The 21,588-nt window shown below is 35.2% G+C and overlaps 1 protein-coding gene across 6 annotated transcripts in view; it reads right to left on the bottom strand.

The window, feature by feature from the left end:
• BANK1 (B cell scaffold protein with ankyrin repeats 1) overlaps positions 1-21,588 on the bottom strand; it is a 498,930-nt gene that overhangs the window by 46,015 nt on the left and 431,327 nt on the right. For 4 of the 6 annotated variants that reach the window (XM_068542507.1, XM_068542509.1, XM_068542512.1 and 1 more), the window contains 2 exons: positions 4,911-4,989; positions 1,277-1,585 (listed from right to left, as the gene is read on the bottom strand). In XM_068542507.1, the coding sequence (XP_068398608.1) occupies positions 1,277-1,585; positions 4,911-4,989 (388 nt within the window). The remainder of the gene's footprint in view (positions 1-1,276; positions 1,586-4,910; positions 4,990-21,588) is intronic. The other 2 variants (XM_068542510.1, XM_068542511.1) reach the window with 1 other exon arrangement.

The following is a 21,588-nucleotide window of genomic DNA, read 5'->3' as shown; positions in this document are numbered from 1 at the left end:
TACGAGAATTTTGTTGTCAGTGTACTACTAAGCTACATCTCTCCCTCGTTCCCAGTATTGATAACCCTACTTCCTTGCTCTATCTCAACAGTATGTAAGAGCTTGGCACAGTAGGTGATCAATAAATGTTTGCTGGATGAGTGAATGAATGAGAGAAGTACCATTAGGCTTCCCATCCTTTCCATTAAGCAGTACCTTCCATCTCTAAATATAGTGCATAATCTTAGCAAAGTTTCACGTTAATCAACTTGAACTTTTATAGAGATAAGGCCTTCAAGGACACAAATGCTAAATTTCATAGCTTCAAAATTCACTTTTAAAACAGTCTTTATAGACTTGATATAGCCTTTTAGGACTTGACAACTAGAGTGACAAATGGGGTTTTAATAACAGATATTTCTTTCATCCTTCTTATTAAATTTTCTTTGTAAGACCATTTTATGAATTTGGAAAGTAAACATGAAATAGTGATCAATAAAGTGGGTGGTAATTGGTGACTCTAGCAGTGAGCATGGAAGTCTGTTGAACATTCCAGGCAGATAAGCCTCATATGGAAGGTCCTCTGGATGATCCCTGCCCTCCACTCCCACCCCCACCCCCCCCATTACACACCTTACTTCCTGCATCTGGGAACAAATGCTGTCACAGCCATTTAACGGTTGTTCTTCCACTTTAGCAAGGCAGATTTTTTTGACTTTGGTCTCAATGCAGCGGGTGATAGACCCTTTACCACTTGCTTCCCCTGCAGCTACCAACTGAGTGAAGTGTCCAAGGTCATTTTCAAACCTGTAACACATTAGCCTTTCTCTTGTGTCAGAAAACTGAGAGTATTTTTTTTTTTTTTTTAAAAGCAAAGTTGTTGCTTACTTTTCCACATGATGCTTGAGGTTCGTTTTATGTGAAGAATTACAGACTCCTTCCAAGTTTTATTTCTTTACTTACAGAAAGTTTTGTAATGAGACTTTTTTCCTGGAAGAAAAAAGAAAGAAAGAGAGAGAGGGAGAGAGGAAGAATGGGAGCGAGAAATAGTGAAGGGGGGGGGGGGCTCAGAGAGAGAGAGAGGAAAGGAGGAAAGAAGGAAGGAAGGAAGGAAGAAAGGAAGGGAGGAAGGGAGTTAGTGGGAGGTATCTCTTACCTGATTTCTGAGGCCCTAGTTGTTAAAGAACAGGAGGAAATCTCCTCTGGGTTTTAAAAGTTGATCTTTGTATGGCTTCGCCACTATATGCTATGTCAGCGTGTCAAAGTTTTGTAGTTGTTGTTTTAACCTTAACCTTACCTTGTAATGTGAAGTGAGGTTTTTCCAGTTGGAAGGCAGCTGTTACAGGTCGCGGTGGAGGGAGAGGTGGTCTGCTGCTCACGAGGGGCTCTCGGGAATTATTTTCTGGGTTGTCTCCAGGAATGAACGTGTACAAGTCATCATACTGGTTCTCACTCCCACTGTCGACCTCTGGTGGGCGGTGCTTGGCCTCCGCGCCTGATTCATGCTCTTTTTCTCCCTCTGCCGTTTCATTCACCTCTGCTCCTTCGGCCCTCTGCCTGTACGGCCGCCAGCTTTCATGATGGAGAGCTGAGTTCTGTATGGCTGCTTATGATGAAGATTGTATGATTTCATGTAAACACACCGTCTGGAGGCATTTCATATTTTCTAACTTTGTACAGAAGTGGTGGTAATGTTAGTTAAACTTTTATGATCTGATACAGGGGAAAGCTGACAAATGCGTAATTTGGGTGAATAGTCATTCTTGGGCTTTTATAATATTCACCACAGAAAGCTCCATTATATCTTGCTACCTCAGTTTTTGACACTCTCATACACATAATGATATATAATATTCTGATACTACATGTATATAAAAATATTCTGATTCTCTAGAGTTATTATTTAAGCAGATTCAATATATGACTGCATTACCATATTTTTATTAGAAATCAATATAACTAACCTAATACGTAATAAGTAAGTGATGGAAAAGGTAAAGGCAAGGAACAAAAATCTTAACTTGCCTGTAAATAATGCAATAAAATGAATCTGTGATTTTTATTTAGTTATTATTTTAACATATTTATCACCAGATGACATCTTAATTCTTGAAAATATTACTTGAGAAAAGTGTTAATATTTTTTGATGGGGAAGGCATCCAAATCACCAATAGTAAGTAAATATTTCTAAGGCTCAGCTCTCTCACCAAAAAATCTTTTCTATCCTGAAACTTAACCAAATGATTCAGTCAAATTTCCTCCATTCTAAGAATCATGATTCCATTATTTGTGTTTATACTGTACACAGTAAAATGTTCTCTAACCACTCAGGAAGAAAATAGAAAAAATATATTATAATGCAGTAACTTTAAATCTTAAAACTTTTTTCTTTATATTTTCTTTATAGAAATTCTGCTCTAAATAAAGTAATCATACAAATTTAAAATGAACTTTGGAATCTCTGTACTGGAGGGAAAATGTGAATTGCTGTCATGAGTGCAATAGAAAAGCAAATAATTGTTGTTTTAAAGTGTCGCTAAACTAAAATATAGCTAAAGAAGGCAAATGGCAGAGTACAAAGAGGAATCTTTTTTTAATTGAAGAGTTACAATGTGGACATTTTTCAGCAATGAGGGAAAAGTTAGTCACGTGGGAAAATCATGCCCATGACAGTACTACATATTTCTACAGGAATTTTATTTTTAATTGCTCTCTTTCTTTCATGTGAGAAAGAAGAAACGTCTAGCTGCCAGTATTAGAACTGCAAACCAAGAGTCTTTAATTACCAGCCTGGGTAAAGCAGGTGGACTTTCATTCTTGCACAGATCTCTGCCCAGACCTCATTCAGCTTTCTGGCTGTAACCCCAAACACAGCCTGAAACACAGTAGTCTCTAGAAATGTTGATGGAGTAAATGATGGAGTGGCTGAAAAGAAATCATTGCTGGTGCTTGCAAAGGGGCTTCGCTATTTCAGTCTGGGAAAATCGATCATCAGCTTAGAATTACATTCATGCTACAGGCAATTACTTGTAGCCACTCTTAACGTTTATGTATTCGGTGTTTATATTTTACATAAACACTGTCTAAGCAAGCAACAGAGTCTCCTTGGTCCTTGTCGAATATGCCCAAACCTGGAAGACAGCCCTGGAGAGTCAGATGTGGTTGGTCAGTGAGTTTTAGCAAGCTTCATAGCAATGGTGACACCAATGTAAATCTGCTGACTTAGGGTGTTCTATGCTTCAGCCTCACTCCAACGAAAGAGTCAGAGGCCTGAGTCCAGTCGCACAGAGTTTCGTATATGAGACAGTTCCAGGTCCAAACTGTCTGTAGAAATGAGGTTGTGCTGTACCAATAACTGAAATAATGTCTTCTTAATATAGGTAGTACTTCAGAGGATTAAATGGCATGATAAATGTATGGTCATTATCAATGATGGCCTTTATCATCACTTTCATTATCATTAAAAAGTATAACAAATCCTTAAGTCATTAAAAAGATAATAAAATGTATAACTTTAAAACAGTGCATCAATTTATGACATTAAGATTTAGCCTAATTTTGGGCTCTGCAATGGTGTTTGAAGAGTTTACCGATTTTGCCAAAGTATGCTAGTTAAGGCATTGTGTTTAATGTTATGCGCCTGGCGGTCAATAACGTTTAGTGGAGCATCAACTGCGAACTGTTCAAAGTGCAGATGACCTGAGGCAAGAGCCTGCTTGATGTGTGAGATGTCACTGTGGCTGTGAACAAGCGAGAGAGCGGTCAGAGATGGGGCCATCAAGATTATCTAGGGCCTTATAGGTGATGATAAGGATTACAAGGACCATGGGAAGGTACTGGAGAATCTGGAGCCGAAGAGTGATTAGTTCCTTTTTGAAGCATAGACTATTAGGGGCAAATTGGGAGGAAGCTATTGCAGGGTTTCTTAACAGCATATTACTGGCATTCTTGACAAGATAATCTTGTGTTTCATGGGGGCACATCCTGTGCATTGCAGGATATTTAGCAGTATTTCTAGCAAAACTCCCTTCTCAAAATAATGACAAAAAAAAATCTCTCCATTCATTGACAAATATCCTCTGTTGGGGTTAGAAAATAGTGCTTCATTGAGAGCCACTGTGCTATTGCAATAATCCAGGGGACAGCAGATGACAGCACAGACGAGGATAAGTAACAATGAAAGGGTGAGGAGAGTCTGGCTGTTTTGCGAAGGCACAGTCCACAGTATTATCTGACAAATTGGATATGGGGTAGGACAGAAAGTACAAAAGGGTGACTGAAGTTTTTGGACTGAATTGAACAAGGAAGGAGTCTTCATTTACTGAGATGGGGAGGACAGCGGGTAGAGCAGATTTGGCAGTGGTGGGAATTAGGGTTTTCAGATTTGGAAATGTTGGGTGGGAGATGCCTGTCAGACTTGCTGGTGAAGATGGTGAGCAAGCTGCTGTATACCAGTGGAAACAGGCATGATAGGCAGCGTTATGTACATGGAGGAAGGCTCTCAATTAGTTTTCTAGAATATAGAATTACATTCTATTACAGCCAGCAGGGAGCGTAGAGAGTCCTAATACAAACTTCTCATTTCCAAGCTGAGAAAACCAAGGTCTGAAAAGCATGTGACTTTGTTTAAAAAAAAACTGAAAAAATATAGTTGTCAAATAGAATATTTATATCAACCTGACTTGTGTATTCTCTTTGGGTGGGAAAAACTGCTGGTTTGATGATTAAACACTGAACTTATTAGAAATATTTAAATTAGCAAGATAATGTAGTAATATCTCTACCAGATGATACACTAAAAGTCATTCAGTTAATTAAATGTCTTTCCATGCTCTCCATGCTTTTCTATGCTCTCTTCAGTTTTACTTTATCAGTCACGCATACCTTAATACAAATGTTGCTTATGTACATAACATACTGGAACACTTACTAGGAGAACATGTAGAAAATGAGGTAATATCCTCTTCATAGTCATTTTCTTCCTCATTATTTCTGCTAACTTCTTGGATCTGAGGACAAAAAGGAATGTAATTTTCAATAATATGTATTAATCTTAATAAATCTGCATTTTCACACATACCAAATTGACAGCTAATACCTTACATATCTTAGCTATTATATTTGGGCCATCTATAATTTTTTCAATGACACGGTATTAAAAGTGTAACTGGAACAATATAACATTTACAATAAAGAGCTTTTTAAATGGAACTTTTTTGAAATTACTTTAAGATTCACAGCAATAATTATGAAATTTTTACAATAAATAACTCCTGAATAAAAATGAAGGCAACTATTTCTTTTAAAAACCATGAGCTTTGCTTCCTTTGAACATTTCTGGTATCTTTTACCAGTTCAAAAGATATTCTTAATTACATCAAGGATTATAACACAGTATAAGACAGTGAAATTTTAAAGTGGTTTATTTTCTATCTTTAAAAAGAAAAAGGAAACTGAGTAAGGGAATTTATGTTTGTCTTTCTGAAATCAGTTCCACTACACTTAGAAGGGAGAATTACTGAGAAAGCATAGAAACCCACTTTTTTTCCTCTGGAATTGCTAGTGTTTGCTTATAATCTCTGAAGGAGGCATGGGGTCTAAAGTAGTGGAACATATTGGTGTTTGTTGAGAAAGCTAAGTAACTCCAGTGACCGCTCTATTTGTACAAAAGCATGCAGAGAAAGAGACGGAGCTTGGTTGCATTAACATAGGTCACATTTCGTTACCATGAACTCCAAGTGATTATTCAAATGATTTATGCTTTTGTTCTTAATAAAATTGAAATGATTAGTCCATTGGCTCTACGCTTGGAATGTCCCTTTAAATTACTTTTCTGTACACCAGGAACTAACACGACATTGTAAATCAACTATACTTCAATTAAAAAAAAGAAAATGAGCTTCTGCATCAGGCTCACTATAAAAATATTAAAGAGATTTTTATTTTCAAGATTCCAGTGGAAATCAAAGAATATATATATAATCTATATAACAGAATATATATATTCTTTTTCATATTATTTTCTATTTAAATTATATTTTCTCCTTTGTGGACTCAATCAAATGCTAATGTAAAAAATCATGTAACTTTACTAGGGAGATTGATTGATATTTGGTTGATATTTGTATGCTTGATATTGATGGTTGGTATTTGTATGCTTGGTATTTGTATGCTTTGGTATTAAAAGCATTGTTGATATGGTCATTTTTTGTTTTCAGTTAGCCTGACCTCTATATTTCACAAGGTAGATCAAGAATACATTAAAAAAAATCCGTAATACTCTTAAAATCACATCAAGGAAGTTTTTACTAGTTGAATAACAGGAATGCTTTACAAAGATTTCAGGAATTATGTGAAAATTTCCTCTATACTATTCACAAGCCTAGACACTATGAGTTCAAAATCAGTCTCTTAATAAAGAGTCTGTGGGCAAGTATGTAGGGGTGTGTGTGTGTCACATACTGAGGTTGAAACATAATGGAATCATTTTTATGTTATAACTTAAGCTTTATGACATTTGTGCAAACAAACACACAAGCCTAAAAATGTCTTGAAGGAAATGGCTTCCAAATTTAAAAAATAGCCAAATTTGATTTGGGCACTTTCATAAATATTATGTAAAACTGATATTTTGTATAATCAGGCTATATAGAAAGTAATTGTTTTCTCAGGAATGAAAGGATCTTTCGACATATTTACACTAAAAAACAATTGTGTCTTACTAGAATTCCTTACACTTACAATCATATTTATTTTGGAAAAATGTGTTATATCTAATGATATATTAATAACTGGTGAAATCAATGATGGCTTAAAAGTATGATGGCACTCTGACATCTAATCACTTTAATACTTTGTTGTGTGGTACAGTGGACAGAGAATGGATTTTGAAGTCAGTCTAAGAACAAATCATAGTTCTATTATTTATTAGCTGCGTGACATTGGGCACTTTACTCTAAATTTCAATATTCTATCCTGCAAAATATGGATAGTAATATCTATACTATCAATTTGCTGGGAAGGTTAAGTTAGAAAATGTAAGCAAAACACATTATTACATCTACCACATAGTGAGTGCTCAATAAATGTAATCTGCATATGTTAGATTTTCCTTTCGTCATTCACACTTAAGCAAACACGGTGACCACACTGATTTGATGCGGGAATCATCAATAATGAGCCAATAATATTTAACTTAATTCTTCTGAACAGTGTGCCTTTGGACGTTCTGCTGTGACAGAAAAAGAACTGGAATATATACTTTCTGATCGAAGTGTGGCAGTATGATTTTATTATTAAAAACATCTCTATAATTTACAAGCTAATAGAGATGATAAGAATCAGAGGAAGAAATATTTAATTCTTTAATAAGTTTCTTTATCTGCGGCTAGAGTCTGACTTTATTCATTAATTTATCAAATATTTATGCAGGCCTACGATGTGCTAAATACTCTATTAGTAATTAAGGTAAATAGTTAAAAGTTTAAAAGATACACAATTCGCACTCTCCAAAAATATCCCATTTTTATTGGGAGGGGAAATAAATCATAAAATGATTAGAATACAATATTTTATTTATTTCATTACCATAAACTCAGTCCTTACAGGTGAAATGTAAAATTAAGAAATAACCAGATAATCAGGGAAAAGTTTTATTCATTTGCTTTTTGGGTGAGGAGATTGGATTAAAAAATTATCTTGACACTTGCCATGATTGCCACTTCTCTAAATGAAAAAAATCCAGCTTAAGCAATAAAATCTATTAGCTGAACATGCTCAGAGTAATATTCTAGGCCGTAGATAGTCCTTGTAGCACACAATGTTTGATAAAATTTAAATCATTCCTTATCAAAGATAAAAGAACTTCTTGTTGACTGAGGTATATAAAGCTCCACATGGCTTTGGCAGCTAGTACAGCACAAATTAATCATAATATTCTGATTTTAAGGGAGTGAATAAAAACAATCTTCACATGGAAGTTGGTTTCTAAATGTTTTTATGAGCTTCTGAAGATATTGTGATTAGCCCAACTTTTGTCCAACTTTCCACAGTGTTGATTATAAATGATTTTACCAGCTTTAAAGCACATGACAGTCTGTTCAGAGCCATATATATATGTCTCTGAAGAGTAACAAATTGACCTTGTAATATTTTATTCATTACCCAAAATGAATGCACTAGGCTTCAGAATCTGCAATAACATTCCAATTGAAATAGTAAAGATTTTTCCTAGTAAATGTTAAGAATGAACAAAGTTATACAAAAGCTGTGCATGACAGCAAACATACAAGTCTCAAAAAAATTTTCAAGGTCATATTGTAAAAGTATATCTTAGATTTCATGACATCTTTTAAGAGAATTTGTTTTTCCTTAGGCCATCCAGGAATATGGCCTAGAAGCAGACTTATATAATTCCTCATGAAAGTTTCTGTTTATATTATGGGAAATGGAATCCTGAATGTAAAAACTAAATAGGAACTCTGTCTGTGATTGAAAGAGGAATGAGGAAGAACCAAATAGTTGTGGAGCAGTTAAACTCAGATGGGGAAAAAGTGGACATTTTCCTTAGCATGGACCAAAATTTTGTTAGAATAACCCGAGGATATATGCTCTATTTTTTAAGACAGAATCTGAATATAAAAAATTAAGTGATGAAAAGATAATTTGACCAGGTGTACAAAGGTTAGAAGTCTCATTCTACACAATGAGAAATTCAATTTTTAAATTGTAACCAACAAAACAATCTGGTGCAGTGAAAAGAAGAGGTGCCAAGGGGACAGGTGATGGTTTCATCTGAAAGTTAGTAAAAAGGGGGAAAAAAACCAGCAGGAATATTGAAACCTATTTCCTCAAACTTAGGAAAACAAATCTGAAAAAATTTAGCTTTCAAAAAGATTCTTGAGGGTTGGCTTCTGTAGCTGGCACATCTCTTGTTCTGACCTCGACTCATTCAGTGTGTTCACCCAGCTCTTCTCTCAACCTGAGGCCACCCTCAAGCCAATCTCCCTGAGTGGTGACACATAGGGCTCCAGTCCTGGTGCTGACAGCTTCTGGTCTTAGTCTCTGTCCATCAGCTCTAACTAGAGTTGTGAACTTCAAGCTTGGGCACCTGACCCTTTTAACTACACTCTAGTCCTATTTTGATAATGTTTGTTTTTAATCCATCACAGTTGTGGTTGCACTTCTGAGGCACTAACACCTTTATTGGGCCATATGCTTGGTTTAAATTCAGCCATCTTTCACCAAAATGTGAATGATAAAATTAAAATCCATTTCTCTGTTAAGGTTGTAGTTGTAAAAGTAAAAAAACAGTTATCTTCATTTAAAATTATGGAATCCAAAATCTGAAAGGAATCTGTGGATGTCTAGTTTATTTTCTTGTTCATACACTGATATAATGCTAAAAGCATGTGCCACAATAAAAATGTAATAATTTAGATAGTTCTCCAAGCAAGTTAGTTTTAAAATGTAGCATCAAGCATCTTTTCTGACCACAACGTTATGAGATTAGAAATCAATTACAGGAGGGACTTCCCTGGTGGTCCAGTGGTAGAGAATCCACCTTCCAGTGCGGGAACGCAGGTTCGACCCCTGGTCGGGGAGCTAAGATCTCACATGCCACAGGGCAACTAAGCCCGTCCGCCACACCTACTGAGCTCTCGCACCTCAATGAGAGAGCCGACATGTCGCCACTACAGAGCCCACGTGCTCTGAAGCCCATGCGCCACAACTACAGAACCCATGTGCCCTGGAGCCTGCATGCCACAACTAGAGAAAAGCCTGTGTGCGCCACAACTAAAGAGAAGCCCGAGCACCACTACAAAAAGACTGCATGCTGCAACGAAAGATCTCACATGCCTCAGCGAAGATGCTGCATGCCACAACTAAGACCCAACGCAGCCAGAAAATAAATAAAGAAAATACATAAATATTAAAAAAAAGAAATCAATTACAGGAAAAAAACTATAAAAAACACAAACTCATGGAGGCTAAACAATATGTTACTAAATAACCAATGGATCACTGAAGAAATCCAAGAGGAAATAAAAAATACCTAGAAACAAATGACAACGAAAACACAATGACCTAAAACCTATGGGATGCAACAAAGGCAGTTCTAAAAGGGAAGTTTATAGCAATACAATCTTACCTCAAGAAACAAGAAAAATCTCAATAAACAACCTAAACTTATACCTAAAGCACCTAGAGAAAGAAGAACAAACAAAACCCAGTTAGTAGAAGGAAAGAAATCACAAAGATCAGAGCATAACTAAAAGAAATAGAAACGAAGAAAACAATAGCAAAGGTCAATAAAACTAAAAGCTGGTTCTTTGAGAAGATAAACTAAATTGATAAACCTTGAGCTAGACTCATCAAGAAAAAGAGGGAGAAGACTCAAATCAATAAAATTAGAAATGAAAAAGGAGAAGTTACAACTGACACTGCAGAAATACAAAGGATCATGAGAGATTACTACAAGCAACTATATGCCAATAAAATGGACAACCTGGAAGAAATGGACAAATGCTTAGAAAGGTACAATCTTCCAAGACTGAACCAGGAAGAAATAGAAAATATGAACAGACCAGTTACAAGCACTGAAATTGAAACTGTGATTAAAAATCTTCCAACAAACAAAAGCCCAGGACCAGATGGCTTCACAGGCAAATTCTATCTAACATTTAGAGAAGAGCTAACACCTATCTTTCTCAGACTCTTAAAAAAATTGCACAGGAGGAAACACTCCCAAGCTCACTCTATGAGGCTGCCATCACCCTGAAACCAAAACCAGACAGAGGTATCACAAAAAAAGAAAATTACAGACCAAGATCACTGATGAACATAGACACAAAAATCCTCAACAAAATACTAGCAAACAGAATCCAACAACACATTAAAAGGATCATACACCATGATCAAGTGGGATTTATCGCAGGGATGCAAGGATTCTTTAATATATGCAAGTTAATCAATGTGATACACCATATTAACAAATTGAAGAAGAAAAACCATACGATCATCTCAATAAATGCAGAAAAAGCTTTTGACAAAATTCAACACCAATTTATGATAAAAACTCTCGAGATAGTGGGCATAGAGGGAACACACCTCAACATAATAAAGGCCATATATGACAAACCCACAGCAAACATCATTCTCAATGGTGAAAAACTGAAAGCATTTCCTCTAAGATCAGGAATAAGACAAGGATGTCCACTCTCACCACTACTTTTCAACATAGTTTAGGAACTCCTAGCCATGACAATCAGAGAAGAAAAAAACATAAAAGGAATCCAAATTCGAAGAGAAGAAGTAAAACTGTCACTGTTTGCAGATGACATGATATTATACTTAGAGAATCCTATAGATGCCACCAGAAAACTACTAGAGCTAATGAGTGAATCTGGTAAAGTTGCAGGATACAAAATTAATGCACACAAATCTCTTGCATTCCTATACACTAACAACGAAAGATCAGAAAGAGAAATTAAGGAAACAATCCCATTCACCATTGCAACAAAAAGAATAAAATACCTAGGAATAAACCTACCTAAGGAGGCAAAAGACCTCTACTCAGAAAACTATAAGATACTGATGAAAGAAATCAAAGATGACACAAACAGATGGAGAGATATACCATGTTCTTGGATTGGAAGACTCAATATTGTGAAAATGACTATAGTACCCAAAGCAATCTACAGATTTAACACAATCCCTATCAAATTACCAATGGCATTTTTCACAGAATTAGAACAAAACATTTTACAATTTGTATGGAAGCACAAAAGACCCTGAATAGCCAAAGGAATCTTGAGAAAGAAACACAGAGCTGGAGGAATCAGGCTCCCTGACTTCAGACTATACTACAAAGCTACAGTAATCAAAACAGTATGGTCCTGGCACAAAAACAGAAATATAGATCAATGGAACAGGACAGAAAGCCCAGAGATAAGCCCACGCACCTACGGTCACCTCATCTATGACAAAGGAGGCAAGAATATACAATGGAGAAAAGACAGTCTGTTCAATAAGTGGTGCTGGGAAAACTGGACAGCTCCAAGTAAAAGAATGAAATTAGAACACTCCCTAACACCATACACAAAAATAAACTCAAAATGGATTAAAGACCTAAATATAAGGCCGGACACTATAAAACTCTTAGAGGAAACATAGGCAGGACACTCTTTGACATAATTCGCAGCAATATCTTTTTTGATCCACCTCCTAGAGCAATGGAAATAAAAACAAAAATAAACAAATGGGATCTAATTAAATTTAAAAGCTTTTGCACAGCAAAGGAAACCATAAACAAAATGAAAAGACAACCCTCAGAATGGGAGAAAATATTTGCAAACAAAGCAACCAACAAGGGATTAATCTCCAAAATACAAAAACAGCTCATGCAGTTCAATATCAAAAAAACAAATAACCCAATCAAAAATGGGCAGAAGATCTAAATAGATACTTCTCCAAAGAAGACATACAGATGGCCAAAAAGCCCATGAAAAGATGCTCAACATCACAAATTATTAGAGAAATTCAAATCAAAACTACAATGAAGTATCACCTCACACTGGTCAGAATGGCCATCATCAAAAAATCTACAAACAATAAATGCTGGAGAGGGTGTGGAGAAAAGGGAACCTTCCTGCACTCTTGGTGGGAATGTAAATTGGTACAACCACTATGGAGAACAGTATGGACGTTCCTTAAAAAACTAAAAATAGAACTACCATATGACCCAGTAATCCCATTCCTTGGCATATACCCTGAGAAAACTATGTTTTAATGGGATACATGCACCCCAATATTCATTGCAGCACTATTTACAATAGCCAGGACATGGAAGCAACCTAAATGTCCATCAATGGAGGAATGGATAAAGAAGATGTGGTACATATAGACAATAGAATATTACCCAGCCATAAAAAAGAATGAAATAATGTCATTTGCGGCAACATGGATGGACCTAGAGCAGATTGTCATACTGAGTGAAGTAAGTCAGACACAGAGAGATAAATATCATATGACATGACTTATACGTGGAATCTAAAAAAAAGGGTACAAATGAACTTATTTACAAAACAGAAGTAGAGTCACGGATGTAGAAAACAAACTTATGGTTACCAGGGGGTAAGAAGGGGAGGGATATATTGGGAGACTGGGATTGACATATATACACTACTATATATAAAATAGATAACTAGTAAGAACCTGCTGTATAGCACAGGGAACTCTACTCAATACTCTAATGGTCTATATGGGAAAAGGATCTTAAAAAAAAAGAGTGGATATATGTATGCGTATAACTGGTTCACTTTGCTGTACACCTGAAACTAACACAACATTGTAAATCAACTATACTCCAATAACAATTAAAAATAAAATAGATTAAAAAAGAAAAATAATTCTGGAACAGTGGGTATGAGGGAAAGGGGAGTATTTTAATAGTCAAAGTGAAGGGTAATGAAAACCAGTGAAAGAAAATATTTAATGGAGAAAGGTGATTTAATAAATATCGAGGATATTTAAGAAATATCGATGCTATTTTTTTTTTTTTTTTTACAGCTTCAATAACATAGGATGGAGGAAAGGGTTCAAATATGACCATGTAAGTTTTTGTTCAAGTCAATGATATCTGGTAACCAGATCTAATGCCTACAGTGCTCTTTTTCAGGACACTCCTCCAAAAAACTCTTGCCATGTAAGGTTGAGTACACTCATTAAAAACACCTTTTCTATGCAATTTAAGATGAGACTTTGGGGTCAAGATATAATATCAACATCTTGAATATCCTTTGCATTGCTCCATGTAACACTTGAAAGTATATTTGGGCACATGGCTATTAAATGGTGAGTCTTCCAACATCTTTATGAAGTTAAGAAGTTTACCAACTTGAGAAAACAGAAGTAGTTAATTGTATGATGTCCAAATAACCTATTAACTTGATCAACAAGACTTTTAACTATGAAAACAGGTTGATACTTTGTCAGTTGCTTCATTTGCAAATATTTTACCCCATTCTGAGTGTTGTCTTTTCGTCTTGTTTATGGTTTCCTTCGTTGTGCAAAAGCTTTTAAGTTTCATTAGGTCCCATTTGTTTATTTTTGTTTTTATTTCCATTTCTCTAGGAGGTGAGTCAAAAAGGATCTTGCTGTGATTTATGTCATAGAGTGTTCTGCCTATGTTTTCCTATAAGAGTTTAATAGTGTCTGGTCTTACATTTAAGTCTTCAATCCATTTTGAGTTTATTTTTGTGTATGGTGTTAGGGAGTGTTCTAATTTCATTCTTTTACATGTAGCTGTCCAGTTTTCCCAGCGCCACTTATTGAAGAGGCTGTCTTTTCTCCACTGTATATTCTTGCCTCCTTTATCAAAAATAAGGTGACCATATGTGTGTGGGTTTATCTCTGGGCTTTCTATCCTGTTCCATTGATCTATATTTCTGTTTTTGTGCCAGTACCAAACTGTCTTGATTACTGAAGCTTTGTAATATAGTCTGAAGTCAGGGAGCCTGATTCCCCCAGCTCCATTTTTCGTTCTCAAGATTGCTTTGGCTATTCGGGGTCTTTTGTGTTTCCATACAAATTGTGAGATTTTTTGTTCTAGTTCTGTGAAAAATGCCAGTGGTAGTTTGATAGGGATTGCATTGAATCTGTAGATTGCTTTGGGTAGTAGAGTCATTTTCACAATGTTGATTCTTCCAATCCAAGAACATGGTATATCTCTCCATCTATTTGTATCATCTTTAATTTCTTTCATCAATGTCTTATAATTTTCTGCATACAGGTCTTTTTTCTCCTTAGGTAGGTTTATTCCTAGGTATTTTATTCTTTTTGTTGCAGTGGTAAATGGGAGTGTTTTCTTAATTTCACTTTCAGATTTTTCATCATTATTGTATAGGAATGCCAGAGATTTCTGTGCATTAATTTTGTATCCTGCTACTTTACCAAATTCATTGATTAGTTCTAGTAGTTTTCTGGTAGCATCTTTAGGACTCTCTAGGTATAGTATCATGTCATCTGCAAACAGTGACAGCTTCACTTCTTTTCTGATTTGGATTCCTTTAATTTCTTTTTCTTCTCTGATTGCTGTGGCTAAAACTTCCAAAACTATGTTGAATAATAGTGGTGAGAGTGGGCAACCTTGTCTTGTTCCTGATCTTAGTGGAAATGCTTTCAGTTTTTCACCATTGAGGCTGATGTTGGCTGTGGGTTTGTCATATACGGCTTTTATTATGTTGAGGTAAGTTCCCTCTATGCCTACTTTCTGGAGGGTTTTTTATCACAAGTGGGTGTTGAATTTTGTCGAAAGCTTTCTTTGCATCTATTGAGATGATAATATGGTTTTTCTCTCCAAAATTTACAAGCAGCTCATGCAGCTCAATATCAAAAAAACAAACAACCCAATCCAAAAATGGGCAGAAGACCTAAATAGACATTTCTCCAAAGAAGACATACAGATTGCCAACAAACACATGAAAGAATGCTCAACATCATTAATCATTAGAGAAATGCAAATCAAAACTACAATGAGATATCATCTCACACCGGTCAGAATGGCTATCATCAAAAAATCTACAAAAATAAATGTTGGAGAGGGTGTGGAGAAAAGGGAACTCTCTTGCACTGTTGGTGGGAATGTAAATTGATACAGCCATTATGGAGAACAGTATGGAGGTTCCTTAAAGAACTAAAAATAGAACTACCATACGACCCAGCAATCTCACTACTGGGCATATACCCTGAGAAAACCATAATTCAAAAAGAGTCATGTACCACAATGTTCATTGCAGCTCTATTTACAATAGCCAGGACATGGAAGCAACCTACCTTTCCATTGACAGATGAATGGATAAAGAAGATGTGGCACATATATACAATGGAATATTACTCAGCCATAGAAAGAAACGAAATTGAGTTATCTGTAGTGAGGTAGATGGACCTAGAGTTTGTCATACAGAGTGAAGTAAGTCAGAAAGAGAAAAACAAATACCGTATGCTAACAACATATATATGGAATCTGAGAAAGAAAAAAAAATGGTCATGAAGAACCTAGGGGCAAGATGGGAATAAAGACGCAGACCTACTAGAGAATGGACTTGAGGATATGGGGAGGGGGACGGGTAAGCTGGGACAAAGTGAGAGAGTGGCATGGACATATATACACTACGAAATGTAAAACAGATAGCTAGTGGGAAGCAGCCGCATAGCACAGGGAGATCAGCTCGGTGCTTTGTGACCACCTAGAGGGGTGGGACAGGAAGGGAGATGCAAGAGGGAAGAGATATGGGGATATATGTATATATATAACTGATTCACTTTGTTATAAAGCAGAAACTAACACACCATTGTTAAGCAATTATACTCCAATAAAGGTGTTAAAAAAAAAAAAGAAAGAAAAATAAAAACAAACAGGTTGATAGAATTGAATTTTGGAATAACTAAGTACAAAGTCCAAATTAACTTTATAACAAAAAAAGTGATTAGATATAAGCAATTGAATGTCAAACTATAAATTACATTTAATCAAATTTTACAATATTCTTTTCTCAATTGAAAAGATTTAAAACAAGTTTCCACGAAGTCAAATGGATTAATTGGGTATTAGGTGCTTCTGAACAATACTCTGAAAACAAAAACCATACACTTTTGTCCACTATTTGGAAATGAAGTTAGATGGAGAAGAGACAGCAGAAAGAAGAGGTTTGGTACAAGAAAGAAAAACAGAGAGAGGAAAATGTCAGAGAAAATTAGGAGGGTGTAATCACACAAATCGAAGGTCAAAAGTAAGAGGCAGAGAATCATTCTTAATTAAGCTTCCTCAATTTCAGAATGGTATTCAGAGCTCAACTAAAACATTTTTGAAGAGGAATGAGTTTCTGGTACAGTTGACTTTATGAAAACGTGCAACAACTCAGTCCTGGCAAATTCCTAGTGTGTAGTCTAGACACGTCATCTAACATTTTCAAGCATGTAGAACTATTGCTAACCTTGGTCAATCAAAATTTATTAAATGTTTTCTATGTGCCTAATGCTATGCAAGTTTCCAGGGGTATACAAAACATGTAACATATAATATGATCCCAGGATATTTAGTAAGGAAAATAAAAGTAAAATGCTTGAAACAATTGTAGTCCCTGAAGTATTTGGTTTGACTAAAGGGTTTAATAGGAGATGAAAGGAATGAAATCTTTCTAGGTGGAATAACTTGAGTGAGAATTTGAAGGATGGGTAGACTTTGAGAGGTAAATTTTGAATCTAGTCCTAAGCAGCTAATGTGTGCTGGTTGAGCTCATAGATGGATAAACAATAAATGAACTGACGGAAGAAGAAAGATGTGGATGTTCCTGGTAAAGAGAATGGTGCAAGCAAAAGCAAGATTGATTAAGCCATATGCAGAAGGCAAAAGAGCAAAGCTGCCCAATTAAAGAAATAGGTGAATTTTTGGGAGAACATGTGAAGTTTGACAGAAAGAGTGGAGTCAACGTTTGTTTATTTTACTCCAATTATGGTGTGTTGGAGATATCTCCAGATGATGGTGATGATGATGATGATTGATATTGCTGTTAACCAGTCTATCTAAAAATACATGTAGGTTATATAGGTTAAGATTTTGAATCCAGATGTATTGTCACACAGATCTGGATTCAAATGTTACTCTTGTATTTACTATTTACATGAGTTTAAGCATAGTCTTCTCTCTTGGTCTCTCTAGATGTAAAAATAAGCATAAAAGTACCTTACCTCTCAGGGTTATTGTGAAAATTAAATGAGAAAATACATATCAAATACTTATTATAGAACTTGGCACATAGAAAGTACTCAACAACTGTTATCTGTATCATCTTCATTAAGATCATTATTTTAGTACAGGATGAATTTTTGTGTTGCCCTATTTTTTCATATTACTAAATTATGTTTGCATCAAACTTTATGTTCAATTCTAATATTGAATAAAGGTCAGTTGTGTTCAAGCTGGAATGTAAAGAATGAAAATAAAGACCTCTAAATAGTGGTCTTTGTAGCTTATAATGATTTAAGAAATTATCTCTGTTTTCAAGTGTGAGGAATCACAAGATGGATGTGATGATGGATCAATAGCAGACCAATTAAGCTAAAGGAGACTAATCAAGGCTTCTGGGTATGGTTGTGTAAGCTGTAGATTGAAATTCTCCTGGGGCAGCATTTCCACAGACTATGATATGTAATACACCCTAAGAGCTGGGTCGGTGAGGAGAGGAGTCTCTCAAATGATTCTATGGTGTTTAATTCCCAAATGACTTTTATTTGATTTTACAATGTTCATATTACAATGAAGACTTTTTTAGACTAATGTTAAAACTAGTTTGCCTTCTTTCAGCATAAAATGATGTGAGGGAGGACAGGTGCTAATTCAGAAGGGTGTTTCTTCCTGGGTGTACCAAGAGTAGGGAAGGAGAAATTGGCCATGGATGAGATACACAGTACAAAGTTGAGTAATCAAGAACTGATTGAAGAACTTGGCTTTAGTGAACCCTGAACCTGACTGCTGCATTAATTACCTTAACTCTGATCTTCTATTCCTATAATAAGAACAGTAGCATATACCAGACACTGGTGTAAAGCTTTGCTACTGACATTTCTAAAATCTTGAAATTGGTTTTAGTTTCAAAATCATAAGATAAAAAAAGGTAAAATTCTGTAGAGGAAACACAAAATACCACTATGTTAAAATTATAAATCCTTATGGTGTTTCAAATACTCCAATTAAATCACATTAAAAAGAACGCTTTCATTTGGAGCAAAACTAAATAGAAACTAAATAATTGATACATTTGCATGTTTCTAAGTTGGCAGATAGGAGTTAGTGAAGAGGTAGCTGGGTTTACATTTATGTTGACTAAGAGCCACCTTTTTTTTCTTTTTTTCTGAGCCTTTGATAACTTGAGTGAGGGTCAAAGAGAACGAAATGGAAAAATCCAGTCTGGGTAATAAAAGGTTAGCATTGCCATCATCACAGTTGTTGCACGTGTCATTTATCTAAAAACAGAAAAGCAAGTGGTTTCTGAACTCTAAGCCAGAAGCAAACGTAAAACACCACTTAGAGACCCAGCAATTTCCCACAAAGATTATACTCTTCAGTTGCTAGATAATAGTGTTATTTGACAAATGAGACAAAAGACCCTTTTAGTTTATATTATTACTATCACAAAATAAGTGTTTTTTGAACAAGTTAAATATAAAGATTCTTAAAGCTTATACTGTTGCAAATCTATCCCCAGTAGGAATTTATATGGCTGGAATAATCTCTAGCTTAAAATACAGAATTCGAAGAGCAATTCTATTGATCAGAGAATTTAAAACATGAAAGATCAACAGTCAGAAAAGGTGAATCATAAATTAATGAAGACATGGTGGGATGGCAAATAAAAGGCAGGTTACAATTCAGAAGAGGCTGTTCTTATGGGGAAAAGTCACTAGAGATAAAAGTGTTAATACTTATTTTATATATGTGGATTTAATATTATTTTTGATATATGGCAACACACCATAATACTCTTAAGTATCCCCATTTTACAATTTTACACTTAAATTGTGGAATTGAACTAGCAACACTATCAATATTATCTAGTAGCAGAGCAGTATCTCATAATCAGAGAAACCTGGGAGACACATATGTACCCTCAATAAATAATTTTGCTTATTAAAAGCCATTTTCACCCCTCTAAATTTACTAGATTCCATTTGAATCATTTATCAGAAGACCTTTATCATTCCACTTAATTTTGATGAGTACATTGGCAGGATGGACACTTAGATCTTACCTAAATATAGATCTATTTAAGGAAAATTAGACAAAAATATATTTTTATGTACCGAAAACAACCCAAAGCTGTAGTAGAATAGATTTGATAAGTTAAAAGTAGAACAAACCTGTTGAAAGTAAATTTGCCATGCATTTAAGGTAAAATAAAATGGAAAACTTCTGTGGTAGGAAAAACAACACTGTTATATATTAAACGTATTTCCCCTACACCAGCATGTAAAATCAAAATAGAAGAGAATCAATAAAACCAGTAAGTTCACTTTGGGAGAAAAACGTCATTTTCTTTAGCCCAGAAATCTGAAAGCTTTTAACTTGAAATAAATTTTATTTTGTGGGGTCCCCAACCAAAACACTAAGGGTGCTGCTGATTATATTCTATAATTACTGTAAAAAGAGCCTCATCCCACTTCATTCTGCCACTGAGAATTGCAAACTGTCTTGTGAGGTAGTAGCTTAGCATTTTTAAGCTTAAAGTGATTTACTAGGCAGATTTCAGTCACTTGTGAAAATAATTCCTAATCTTCAAATTCATAGTCTAAAGGAAATCAGAGCTAGTCTAATGGAAATCAGGATGTGTCTAATATCCATTTTCACTAGAAGTAACTCCATGAGTGTGTAACCTTACATGAAGTTTAGGTAAATTTGTCTAATGCAGTTTATCTTCAGCTTTACGTATCTTTTGAGAAAGATTTTTCTGGTTCTAAATGTAGACAGTTTTCATTTCCAAATAACAGGCCATGACATTTGCCTGAAGAATGGTTTCACAGTAGAATATATAAAGTTTAAAATAGCTCCTTAAATTAAAAATAAATTTCCCTATACATATGGTCAACTCATCTTTGACAAAGCAACAAATGCAATACAATGGAGCAAACAGAGTCTCTTCAACCAGCGGTACTGGAACAAATGGGCATCCACATGCAGAGTGTGAGTCTAGACACAGACTTTATACCCTTCACAAAAGTTAACCCCAAACAGATCATAGACCATAAAAGTAAAATGCAAAATTATAAAACTCATAGAAGATAACAGGAAAAACTTAGATGATTTTGGGCATGGTGATACCTTTTAGATATAACACCAAAGGCATGATCCATGAAAAAAATAGTTGATAACCTGAACTTCATTAAAATTAAAAACTTATGCTTTGCAAAAGACAAAATCAAGAGAAACAGAAGACAAGCCACAGACTGGGAGAAAATATTTGCAAAAGATACATCTGATAAAAGTCTTTTATCCAAAATATACAAAGAACTCTTAAAATTCAATAAGAAAATAAACCAATTAAAAAATGGGCCAAAGATTTTAACAGACACCTCACCAAAGAAGATACGCAGGTGGGAAACAGGCACATGAGAAAATGGTTCACATCTTTTCTATATGTTATCCAGGAAATGCAAATTAAAACAACAATGAGATAATACTACACACCTATTAGAATGGCCAAAATCTGGAACACTAGCAACACCAAATGCTGACAATTATGTGGAGAAACAAGAACTCCGTCTTTGCTGATAGGAATGCAAAATGGTACAGCCACTTTGGAAGACAGTTTGGCAGCTTCTTACAGAGCTAAACATACTCTTACCATACAATCCAGCAATGTCACTCATTGGTATTTGCCCAAGGAGGTTGAAAACTTATGTCCACACAAAAACCTGCACATGATGTTTATAGCAGTTTTATTCATTATTGCCAAAACTTGGAAGCAACCAAGATGTCCTTCAGTAGGTGCATGAGCAAATAAAATGTGGTACATCCAGAAAATAGAATATTATTCAGTGCTAAAAAGACATGA

The sequence above is a fragment of the Eschrichtius robustus genome, chromosome 4 (genome assembly GCF_028021215.1).
Source record: "Eschrichtius robustus isolate mEscRob2 chromosome 4, mEscRob2.pri, whole genome shotgun sequence".
Taxonomy (NCBI): domain Eukaryota; kingdom Metazoa; phylum Chordata; class Mammalia; order Artiodactyla; family Eschrichtiidae; genus Eschrichtius; species Eschrichtius robustus.
The sequence above is the reverse complement of the archived record's forward strand: the minus strand, read 5'-3'. Positions and strand labels throughout refer to the sequence as shown.